Source organism: Ceratotherium simum, unplaced genomic scaffold (genome assembly GCF_057802395.1).
Source record: "Ceratotherium simum simum isolate JZ-2026a unplaced genomic scaffold, ASM5780239v1 HiC_scaffold_48, whole genome shotgun sequence".
Taxonomy (NCBI): domain Eukaryota; kingdom Metazoa; phylum Chordata; class Mammalia; order Perissodactyla; family Rhinocerotidae; genus Ceratotherium; species Ceratotherium simum.
This window is the reverse complement of record NW_028261264.1, coordinates 247,371-260,079: the sequence shown is the minus strand read 5'-3', so window position 1 is coordinate 260,079 and position 12,709 is coordinate 247,371. Positions and strand designations below refer to the sequence as shown.

General features: G+C 41.1%; 1 protein-coding gene across 1 annotated transcript; it reads right to left on the bottom strand.

Moving 5' to 3' along the window:
- Nucleotides 1-397: 397 nt before the first annotated feature.
- On the bottom strand, nt 398-3,987 carry LOC147911197 (methyl-CpG-binding domain protein 3-like 2B). The gene is made up of 2 exons (XM_087428450.1): nt 3,858-3,987; nt 398-1,032 (listed from the first exon to the last, which is right to left on the bottom strand). Exons 1-2 carry the CDS (start codon nt 3,900-3,902, stop codon nt 436-438), a joined length of 642 nt encoding a protein of 213 aa, XP_087284576.1. The 5' UTR covers nt 3,903-3,987; the 3' UTR covers nt 398-435.
- Nucleotides 3,988-12,709: the final 8,722 nt, after the last annotated feature.

The window sequence follows — 12,709 nt, the reverse complement described above, 5'->3', positions numbered from 1 at the left end:
CTTTTATGGAATCAAATTAATTTAACATTAAACAACGTTAAAGCTCTTTACAATAGGTATCATCTTTTCCTGAGTACAAGTATTCTTAAAAAATATAACTGAAAACACTAAATGATCCCTTAGGGATAATTACCTTTAATATAAAAGTGAATAAGAATCATGGTAAGCAGAAATTGCAGTATACCAGGACGAGTAAAGATATCTTTCCTGTCACATGAAACACGATCTCTCACCCACAAAACTGTCTACTCTTCACATTTATGTCTCTCAAAAGAGCTTAATAAAGTACAATTATAATGACAAGCATCACAGTCCAGAGCAAGCAGCGGGGTTGATATTAAATGAGGTGAGTGAAACTTGGGGCTGTTCATGGGGAACCACTTCCCCAAGGCCACACTTCTTGGCTTCTTCAGCAGGACCTTCTCCTATTTTCCATCAGGTCTCAGAACATCGTTCTTGGCTCCTTGCTCTCTCTGCCTCCCTGGCAAACCTGTCTGCCCTCAGTGCATCAGCCAGTCTGTCCCTTGCTTTGTTCACTTTCTGACTCTGTCTGTGGATGTTTCCATAAGTTTCAGGCTGTCTATAGAGTGGCCGGGCAAGACTCAGACCCATTCCTGGGATCATCTCTCCCAAGTCTGAAGACTGTGTGGCAGTGGGCTTGAGGCTGGGGTCTAGAGACCCAGCACCAGCACAGCCCAGGGATTCACCTGGACCACCTGGTGCAATTATATTTAAGGTATTTGTGATAGCAAAAGTACTTAAAATTTCTCCTTCACTTCTGCAGGCCTTGATACCCTGCAGTCTCCTGTGTGCACAGACTTGCTGGGGCTTCTGTAACGTCTCCTCCCGTTGACTGTACCTGACCTCATTGGCAGGATGGGAAGTCATCCTTGTAACTGGTCTCTTAAAACTGCAGCTGGTGAGTCTTGTAGGAAGTGCAAACTTTTCATGATGTCTCCACCTGGTCTTGGCTAAATGGACCTGTCTTTTCTTCTCTGACGTCTGGGGCATCGTATTACTTTTGAGCTTTCCCTTTGAAAACAAAATGAAATGTGAAATTTGAATAAAATGGGGGATGCAGACTGCCAGCCATGGAGAATGTTCTCACCTCATTTGGATCTTCCACCCTCTTGTATCCTGGAGAAATATCTCTCAAACTGCCCTGTGCATCACAATCATCTGGAGGGTTGTTAAAACACAGATTGCTGGACCTCAACCCAAATAGGCCTGGGAAGGGCCAAGAATTTGCACTTCAAAGTGTCCCAAGATGCTGCTGATGCTGCTGGCACAGGCACCACACACTGAGAACTAGTCCCCAGGACATCCAGCTGATATGAGTCATGGACAGAAAGGACTATGAAAACTAGATGGTTGTGTGCCCAGAGCATAGTAATTTAGTGCCTCATCTTTAATGAAATCACGTACCTCTCAACCCATAGATACTTACATCACTTGCACACCCACATCCTATCTTGACTCAAATATTCTCCTGTTCATAAATAAATAACTCACACATGCCATATTCCCACCACACAGTTCTATCCACTGTAAATAACCATTTTTCCTCCCATGAATCTTCCTCTCTCCTCCTACTCCTCTCTGTTAATCTAGGCTCCACCATCTGACTTAACACAATTGAAGCTTCTTAGAAGTCAATCCTGCTCTCAAATTTGTTCCACATCCACGCCCTCTTCTAGGCCATCTCATCCATTTTCCTGGCTTCAAATACCATTAATGAACCAGAAATGCACATAGACTCAGCACAGATCTGGCTTCAACCCTGAGACCCAAATACCCATCTGCCCACTCACCACATCAGTGATAACTCGATGACTCAGCTCACAGTGAGCAGGTCCCAAGATGAACCAACCAGTTCTCCAAATAATCACCCATATCTCAGGGTCCCCTAATCTCACTTGTTGGTACTGATATCCTGTCTACACCTGAGTGTCATTCTGGACACCCTGCCACCCCACACTCATATATCAATGAACCATCCGTCCACCCTCCTGAATCCATCTAAAGATTCTCCACTTTTGAATAATTCTTGAGCACCTTTCAGATCTCCTACAAAATGCCATTTCCACAGAGTGACCTTTCCTGATCCAGCCACCAAAATTAATGTCACATTTTCCCTGATAATTTTTAAAATTTTTAATTGTATGTGTATTATCATCTATTTCTCTCATAGTGTTTTTCTCACTAAATTGTCTATTCCATGAAGTGAAGACTAATGTGGACTGTAATGTTTTACACTGCCGTTTTCACTCATTGCTTTGCCTTTAGAAGGTGCTCAATATATTTATTGAAAGAAATTATTCAAACTCCAAAAAATACTTTCTAAAATTTTCAAACAAATTCACTCGACTGCAGTTATACAAGGATATAATCTATTTTGTGGTATACTGCAATAAGTTATCACTAATATTGCAAATCCTTTCTGTCTGGAATCCATTATAAGTCTCTAGCCACTATAATCTATTTGAAATGTAAACCTAATCAGTGCACCTTTCCTTTACAATCTCTCATTTCTGTCTTCAGATACTCTTTTGTGTGTGTGTGTGTGTGAGGAAGATCAGCCCTGAGCTAACATCTGCCAATCCTCTCTCTTTTTTTGCTGAGGAAGACTGGCCCTGGGCTAACATCCATGCTCATCTTCCTCTCCTTTATATGAGATGCCGCCACAGCATGGCTTGAGAAGCGGTGCATTGGTGCAAGCCCGGGATCCGAACTGGCCAACCCTGGGCCGCCTCAGCAGAGCGCGCTCACTTAATCGCTTGCGCCACTGGGCCGGCCCCTCAGATACTTTTTAAAAGTGATGTCATAAATCTCGCTTCATCCCTGTTGTCCTGCCATAATCATTAATACCATCCCTTTCATTCTCCAACATATCCCAGTTTGGAGGGGAAACTCTTTGATACTCCCATTTATAGAGCACCTATTATAAGCCAAGTTATGTACTAAAACCCATGATCCAGAATTTAACTTAAAAAAGTCACTTCCCCTGTTTATTTTAATCTTGGTGAGGGGAATGAGTTAATAAAGAGACTAATGAATGTCTAATATAGTGTTAGGTGTAATTAGATCCAGTGATAATCAGTAAGGCCTACACAGAGATAGAGAGACGGAGGGATGGAGGAAGAACAGTAAGGAGGGATAAAGGGGGAAAGAAATTACCTACAATCATTTTATTTATTTATTTATTTTGTGAGGAAGATCAGCCCTGAGCTAACATCCATGCCAATCCTCCTCTTCTTGTTTTTTTTTTTTGGTGCTGAGGAAGACTTGCCCTGTGCTATCATCTGTGCCCATCTTCCTCAAATTTATATGGGACGCCGCCACAGTGTGGCCTTACAAGTGGTGCCTTGGTGCACGCCCGGGATCCGAACCCTGGGCCACCAGCAGTGGAGCTTGTGCACTTAACCACTACGCCAGGGGCCAGCCCATCTACAATTATTGGTCATGAAGAGATTAGGCAAGGACTAACTGATGAGGTGATATTGGGCACAGAACTGAATATTTTTTTAAAAAGACTAATCACATTGTGGGTAAAAAATTTTCCAGAGATGGGAACAGTGTGAATGGTGCAGGGCTGACTACTACTTCCACTTCCAAATGATGTTGATGGTTAAAAAGAAAACAAAACAAATGTCTGGCCTGTTATCCCAAGAAAGCTCCCTATACAGAAAAGCACAATACCTTGAACATTATGTAACAAATATTAACACCTAGGAAACAACTTTCAATAAGGTATCTTCTTGTTTTAAGAGCTACTGTCTTCTCACTTAAAGAGGATTCACAGAAGGACCAAGTGTACAAATGGACACTCTTGCCGTCCATATGGATTCCACACTCACCAGAATAGGCTGGCTTGGAAAACAGGCCGATGCAGGTTCCTCCATGGCTGCAGAGTTGTCCTGCTGACCCCACTCCTGATGTGCAGACAGCCCGTGGATTGCTGGAAAATGCAGTGAGTTCTGCCTCTGATTCCCCTTTTATGGAGGAAGGGAGTGGATAATTCAATCAGTGGATAATCCAGAGGAGACACCCTGTCTCTTATCAATGGGATTTGAGAGATTCCTAAAGCTTTATACCTAAACACAAAAATGTTGGGTAATTGACACTGTCAGATACTGTTGGTAGACGAAAAAATTTACTACAATTGTGTGGGGAGGTGGTATTTGCAGTTTCTATTAACATTTTAATATTTCCTTTTTCTTACACTATGGATACCTTCTGTAAAAATAGGAGTGGAAGTTTATATGTACAAAAATGTCCATACAACTTATGTTTCAATAGGAAAAAATAGAGACTGTGTAAACGTTTAAGAAGAAAAGAATGTCCAAAATATTTATTAACACGTCTCTAGAATATATCACACAGCCATTAAAAAGAAATTAGTATTTTGTGCATTTACGTCTCATGTAATTACTAGTAAACTTTTAATTATTTCAACCATCTTACTCTTTCCCTTCCCTTTAACCTAAATAATTAATGTTCCTTTACTCTCTTTACTTCACTGATGTTGATTTAACTCTTTTATTATTCCATTATTTCCTCTATAAACTTATTACTTGAAATCATATAGAAGTCTTTGTTTAATTGCACTAATGGTTAAATCCTGAATCCTTAATACAGTCTAATACAAATAATTACTTTTACCACCTCCCCCAAATGCTAATACCTTCAACAGTTTCAATTCTGTTTTTAAGCTTCCTGACATTTGTATTACTGTTTTTATGCATTTTATACTACATATATTTTAAACTCCATGAGAGATTTCTAGAATTACTTCACAAAATAAAATTCATTTATATTTATTTATAAATTATCCTTTCCTTTCCTCTTCAGTCCTTTCTGCATTCCTGGTTTTCAACCTGGGATTATATTCCTTTCGGTGTGATAACTCACTCCAGTATTTTATCTAATTCAAGGCTACTAACAATGAAAAGTTTCACTTTAAGTTTTTCTAGAACTTCTTTATTTGGGGCACTATTGCTGCTGGATGTAGAATTCTGGTTTGACGTGAGATTTCGTTTAGCATTTTAAAAATGCTGCTCTGTTGATGTCTATCTTATTTTCTTTATGGTTAGAAATCACCAATTTGCCTTTTTCTTGCTTATTTGGCCTCTAATCCCTAAAACCCTTTATATTAACTTTGGCATTTAGACCATAGTTTAGTTCATTAATATTTCCTGTGTAGTCACTCTGCTTAGGCAATGTTGAATTAATTGAATCTGTGGATTGATGTCTTGCATCAACTTGGAACATGCTTGTGTATTTTCACTACTGATATCAATTCCTCCCCACGTTCTCTCAACTCCCCTTTTAATCACACCCCATGTGTCTTCTAATTCTACCCTGAATTTTCCAATGTCATTGACCCTATGATTTTCTTGGGAGATTTGCTCTTGCACTGTCTTCCATTTTAGTAAACCAGCCTTTGGTGGAATCAATTCCTTCTTAATTCCTTAAATTCTTAATTTCAGTTCTAACATAAACACAATATATAATTTGAATTTTTTTTAAAAAGAGCTAGCAGAGCAGTTTGACAATAAGGAGAAAATGATTTACTTTTGATACAATAAAACTCAAATAGATAGGAGAAAATTATAAATTGGATCATATTAAGATATATGAGGAGACAGTATTCATTAAAATTCACCAGTAAGACAGACTGGGTGGAAAACCTGAGTATCTTGTTCTTTGTACTGATGTGGACTACATTTTGAAATGATAATATTTAGATTTCTTGGGTTAAATAAAAATGTTATAAAATCCAGTTTCATCTGTTTGTATTTACTTTCTTTAACATGTCTTCTGGAAAATTTAAATGACATAGGTCATGTTGTGATATCTCTGTAGGTCTTGGTTGGATAGAGCCATGATGTGATGGTTAATTTTAGGTGTCAACTTGACTAGACTCAGGGGTGCCCAGATAGACTGTGAAGCATTATTTCTGGGTGTGCTTGTGAGGATGTTTCTGGAAGAGATTAGCATTTGACTCCATAGTCTACATAAACAAACCCACCATCACTAGTGTGGGTGGGCATCATCTGATCTGTTGAGGGCTCAATAGAACAAAAAGCAAAGAAAGGCTGAATCCACTGTCTCTTCCTGACTTGGGATGTCCTTCCTTTCCTGCACTTGGACATCAGAGGTCCTGGTTGTCAGGCCTTCAGACTTTGACTGAATTATATCACTGGTTTTTCTTGTTCTCCAGCTTGCAGATGGCAGATTGTGGGACTTCTCAACCTCCATAACCTTGTGAGCCAATTCCTACAATAAATCTCCACTTCTATATGTTTATATATATTCTATGGTTCTATTTCTCTAGAGAATCCTGACTGATAGACATGGATAACAAAGTGCATATTAAGTGAACATGGAGGAACTGTCTCAAGGCATAGGAGGCTCCCCCAATCCCCAAGAGGAAGCAACTCATCCCATCCAGGCAGCAGGCATGAGCACGTTCACACACACACACACACACACACACACACACAAACGCAAGTAATTTGAAAATGTGCTCAAGCTCAAACTTTCACTCTCTGCCTTATTGTTCATCACAGCAGTGATTTCTACATGGCATGTTATACATCCTTTGCCATTTATTATCTATTTCCTCCCACTAAGACTAAATCAAGCAGGCACAGTCAGTCTGTTTAGTTATTTTGTAGATCACAGGTTTTCTACCAGAGCTTTGCATGTAGTAAGTGCTCTAAAAATAGAATGACCAAATAGTTTTCCCTCCAAACTGGAACATATCAGGGAATGAAAAGAGTAGTGCTAATAATTATGATAAGACAACAGAAGAAATATGTGGTGAAGATAGAAATAGAGGTTTTAAAACTAAGAGGAACTAATCACTTTTGCATTTTAAACCGATCATTGTGACTAGAATCTCATGATTAGATTACGAGCAGAAAGGATTTGGAATCTTAAGCTACAATTGCTAATTTATTGCAGTGTACCACTCTAAATGTGGTATCTTTGCACAAGAGTAGTTAAGTCGAGGTGCTGGCCCCGTGGCTTAGCGGTTAAGTGCTGGCACTCTGCTGCTGGTGGCTGGGGTTCGGATCCTGGGTGTGCACCAATGTACCGCTTTTCTGGCCATGCTGAGGCTGTGTTCCACATACAGCAACTAGAAGGATATGCAACTATGACATACAACTATCTGCTGGGGCTTTGAGGCAAAAAACGAGGAGGAGTGGCAATAGATGTCAGCTCAGAGCCGGTCTTCCTCAGCAAAAAGAGGAGGATTAGCATGGATGATAGCTCAGGGCTGATCTTTCTCGGAAAAAATAAAAAAAGAGTAGTTACGTGGATGGATTTAAAATATTTCATGAAGAAATGTTTTAGTGTTTGAATTTTATATGTATATAAATATAAAATATATATTGTACACATAACATATGTGAGCTCTTTTTGTGTACAAAGCCATATGTGAACACTATAGTGGGAAAGGTTGGAAAATCCATATTAGTCTTGTCATCATGGAATATCTAATTTAGTGAGAAAGAATTAAATCTTGAAAGAAATAGATAATAATGCACATATAACTAAAATAGAAACAAAATCAACAAAGAGTTAAAATGGGGTTTTGTAATTTAGTTTACTAGAGCAGGAGACTTCCCTGTGTGGAAATGATACTTTGTATGAGATCTGAAAGGTGATTAGAAATAAATTAGAAGTGGATAACCTGTAGGTAGCTTCAGAAGGGTGCATGGATGGTTCATTGATTGGTGAGTTTGGGGTGGCAGGCTGTGCAGAGTGACACCCAGGGGTAGACAGCTTATTACCACAAATAAGTGAGTTTGGGGACACTGAGAGAGAAGCAAATTATTTGAGGATGTGATTTGTTGAAGTTGGGACCTGGTCATTGTGAGTTGAGTCATCACTGATGTGGTGAGTTGGCAGGTAGATAAATGGGTCTGGGGGTCAGAGTTAGGTCTCTGTTGATTATTTGGACATGTTTGGCTCATTAGTGGTATTTGAAGCCAGGGAAATGTATGGGGTTGCCCCAGAAGGAGGGTGCAAATGGGGAACAGGTGTCAGAGCAGGGCTCACTTCCGGGAATCATCCATCATTGTGGGGTGGTCATAAAGGGAAGCAAGGATGTTGCTCAGGAAGCTTAGACAGGCAAGAACAGGACAGTGTAGGGTGGTGGATCCCAAGGACAAATCGGCTTTTAAAAGGACATTGCAGTCCGCAATGTCACCTGCTACTGCAGAGCATGTAAGACAAATCATGAAAAGTCCCCAGTTGATTAGAAAGAGACACGGCTTGTGAGGTTAGCAAGAGAAGCATCCACAGAATGGGGATGGGATTGGGTGGGCACTGTGGAAACATAGGCATTGGGATATATGTGAACTTTTCACAATGTATGCCTGGCAGGAGGAGGAGGGGAGGGGGGTGGAGGGTCAGGACTATTAGGAATGCTGGCTGAGAGATTGGTTTGTAGATGGTAGAGATTTGTGCATATTTGAAACTTGAAGGATGATTCCAGTAGGGAAGTTATGGAAAGCACAACAAATATTGAGGGCATAATGTCATTGAAATGGAAGGATAAGATAAAAATCAGAGTGGTTTCAGCCAAAAAATCAATTTCTTTGGATATAACAACAGAAAAGGTGTGATAAATGAATTCCTTATGAGGAATATTTGTAGATCTGATGACTAGAGAGTGAAATAGTTCTTGTCTGGTGGTTTACAATTTATCTGTGAAATATGGAGGATGTCGGAATATAGAGATTTATGGAACTCAAGAAATGGAAAGAATTGAGCAGGGCATTCAGGAAGCATTAGAGCATGCATATAAGTCCATTGGTTGCTGTTGATTCTCTGTTGGGATCCACAGGTTTCTGGTGCATTCTCTGTTCAGTGCAAGTGTCAACATGGCATGGCAGGTATTTGAAATCATCTGAAGTATGCAGGGTGGATATGATGGCAATAAGGAATCTTGGAGTATGGTCATTGGATGACTGAAATGATGCACTGTGAATCTGAGATTACTAGAAAGGAGTATGAGAAGAAAAAAAAGAGTGGCTTGTGAAGATATTCCTACTGGAGTAATCTAGTTTATTGAAGAATGATTATTTAGAGTGGATTTATTTGTGTAAAAACTGGAAATGTGGAAATTTGTGGTGGGAATATGGTGTTTGTGAATTACTGATTTGTGAGCAGGAGAATTTTGGGTGAAGATAGGATCAGGGTGTGGAAGTGAATGACTAAGAATGGAATAGTGAATAATTTCATTAGAGATGAGGCACTAAAAGGATCTATGGAGTTCTTGGAACTCTGTGTCCCAATAACAGTGGGCTGTGGAGCACCGGCATGTGTGTATTTGACCATGACAGAGAGAGGAGGAGAGGAACGTCCTGAAGCAAGATGGCGGAGGGAAGTTGGTCTGGATTTGACACTGGATAATGACCTGGCTATTTCTGTCCTTGTCTCACCTCAGCTTGATGGTGTCACTGAATCCTGTTCTCCATGTGTGGTCCCTGTACCAGCAGCATCAACATCACCTCTTAGAAATGAAAATTCTCCATTCCTTCCCTAGACCTACTTGGGTTGAGGTCCAGCACTCTGAGTTTTAAAAACCCTCCAACGATTGTGATGCACAGTGCGATTTGAGATGCATGTGTCCAGGGAGAGAAGGAGGGTGGAATATCTATGTGAGCTGAGAACGATCTCCATGGATGGTAGTCTTCATCATCCATTTTGTTCAAATTTCAGATTTTATTTTGTTTTGAAAGAGAAAGCTCAAAAAACATGCCCCGACTTCATAGTGGAAACAGTAAGACCATGAAACTAAACCCAATCAGAAAACTGAAGTTCTACGCACCCTGAAGCCTAAGCAGCTGTATATTCCAGAGGCCAGTTACTGGACTAACTGCCCATCCTGGCGGTGAGGTCAGATGCAGTCAGTGGGAGGAGACCTTGGAGAAGCCGCAGCAAGTCTGTGGATACAGGAGACTGCAGGGACTCCAGGCCTGCAGCAGTGAAGGAGAACTCTTACGTTCTTTGGAGGCGCAAATACCTTTGAAACAGTCGCACAGGCTGGTCCATGTGAATCTCTGGACCATGCTGGGGCCGAGGGATCTGCACACCAGCCCTGAGCCCACCCGGGCCACTGTCCATATTGCGCAGAGATGAGTCCAGGAATGGGTCTGGGCCACTCACAGCCCCTCTGCAGGCAACAGGCATCTTCTAGAGATATCAGTGGACAGACACAGAAAGTGAAGAAAAGCATGGGACAGACTGACGGTGGCCTTGAGGACAGACGAGATTGCCAGGGAGGCAGAGAGAGCAAGGAGCCAAGAAAGGCATCCTGAAAACACAGTGAGGAAGCCAACATCAGTTCTAAAGAAAAGGAGAGTGGTGCCGATGAGAAATTCCCCATGAGACAGGCTTGACTCTCACAGCATCTCTTTGTAACGGCCATCATGATCTTGACCTTTCATGGTAAACCTCAATTTTTATTTACCATGAGTTTTCTCCTTTTTATATTAAAATTGATAGGAGAATTGAAGCTGAGGAATTAGTGTTTTGAAGTTACATTTGTATTTTCTAGAACTTACACTCAATGAAGAGATGATACCTAATTGAACAAGATTTGTCTGATAATTTATATTAAATCCGATTCCATAAATTTTATTGTGATTTTGCTTTTTTTTTTTTTTTTTTTGCTGAGGAAGAGTCATCGTGAGCTAACATTTGTTGCCAATCTTCCTCTACTTTGTATGTGGGTCACCATCACGGCATGGCTGCTAATGAGTATTGTAGGTCCGTGCCTGGTAACTGAACCTGGGACACCAAAGCAGAACATGCCAAACTTAACCACCTGGCCAGGGGCCAGCACTATGATTGTGCATCTAATTATAACATAAAATCCATCAATCTTCTCTTCATTGTCACATGGTAATTCAGACATAGGTGATTTCAATATCATGAATTAAGTATCTCTTATCTGTTACCTGGCAAACTTGTGTAGCATTGATTTTGGAATATTAAAAATGAGCATACCCCCTGGGGGCATTATTTTCCACTTAAGAGAACCTTGCAGCAGGCTCATTGCCTTCCTTCCCACATTAGATCCAGAGTCGTGGAAATGTGTTCGCCTTGCACACAACACAGAGCACAAAGGAATTACTCAACAAACACGTGATAAGGATAACTGGTGGGATCATCAGGTCATTCACAGAAGCCAGACTGAGAGAGAGCTTCCTTAGGTCAGGAAGGAGAAGCATTGCTTTAAATTTGTGATGTTTTAATTTGTAACATTGTAATATGAACAGCAAGTATACTACATTTATCAAAATTGTGTTCTGAAGGTTTTCAAAAATCTCTAAATCTCAGAATAGAGAAAAATCAATCTCTGTGAACCTGTTACTTGCTTCAAAGATTGTCAACTCATATACCTTCTGGCTTTGTGTATCCTCACACCAAGTCCCCAAGAATTAACCAGAAGAGATGGCCGAGAGCACATCATTTCAGCTGTAAATATTTCCGTTTCTCTTACCGATGAGGGATTTTTGGAACACAAACACAATAATATTATCACACACAAAAATAAAAATGTCATTTGGATAATCAACTGTCTAGTCAGTATCCCAAGTCTCCCAGTTTTGTCAAGGTTATTTCCTGGTTTTACATTTTCTTTGAGTCAGGATCTTCATGAAACCCTTCTTTTGCAATTGGTTGATCTGATTCTGAAGTCACTTTTAATCTCCTGTTGGTTCATGCATCTTGGGATTTGGGTGGCATATGAGTGTGTGTGTTTGTGTGTCTACGCCGATGTGTGAATTCTTTCTTTCCTGGATGGCAGTGTCCTGAAAGGAAGGACCTGGGCTGTGGGAAGCAGGATTTCTACTCTGCTTCAGGCTGAACTGAAAAGGCATTCGTGGGTGACACCTGCAGCCTTCAGAAAGGAGGGGGAAGAAGTACCAACGAATTCAGGACAATGGCCCTTGTCTTACAGGGTGTTTCCAGGGCATGATGTTCAAAATGCCAGGTACTAAGACTTTAGCTCCACCTCGTCGGGTGGATTCTCAGCATGAGCTCTGAGCAGTGTCTGTTCACCACCCACGTGGGGAGCATTTCAGTATTTTAATTGGTAAGGTGGTGTCTCTTGTGTCTGTGGTGTCTAAGATTGGTGGCATTCCCCTGCTGGACCCACTTCTATACCTGACCCTCTCCTGCCTCATCTTTCAAAACTCCCAACAGGAAAGTTTCACATCCCTGTAACACAAATCCACATATCCTCAGCACAGACTGGGGAAAAGAACACAGCAGTCCCAGGGACTAAGTCCTCTATTCGCTCAGGCCCAGCTGCCACTTTGGGACAAGTCAGTAACAACACGACTGAGTGTGTAAACTAGTGATTGTCTGAGACCATGGACCTCAGAAACACATGGGCCCAGGTGTCACCCAGGGCAGCAAGGGACGGTGTGGGTCATTCAGTGGACAGGATTAAGGTCTATTGTCCTGGCAAACCAGAGCTCACCACTGATCCATCAGGCCCAGCCAGGGAGGAATGGCCACGATGTACCTGACAGAGAGGCTGGGGGCCTTCTAGGGAATTTCTGCCCAAAAAGAATCATACAAGGAAGTGCGGGGATGCTGGAAATCCTAGTTCACAGGGAGCAGTGAGGTTTATGGAACAAAGTCCTGTTGTAGCTTTAAAAGCTGCATCATGAATCTTTCC

What these genes read in the sequence shown, in the direction of transcription:
- LOC147911197 (XM_087428450.1), bottom strand. Translation starts at nt 3,902, where the DNA reads ATGGAGGAACCTGCATCGGCCTGTTTTCCAAGCCAGCCTATTCTG. An exon ending in TTCCAAGCCAGCCTATTCTG is followed by an intron (nt 1,033 to 3,857) that starts GTGAGTGTGGAA and finishes TTGTTTTCAAAG; the next exon opens with GGAAAGCTCAAAAGTAATAC.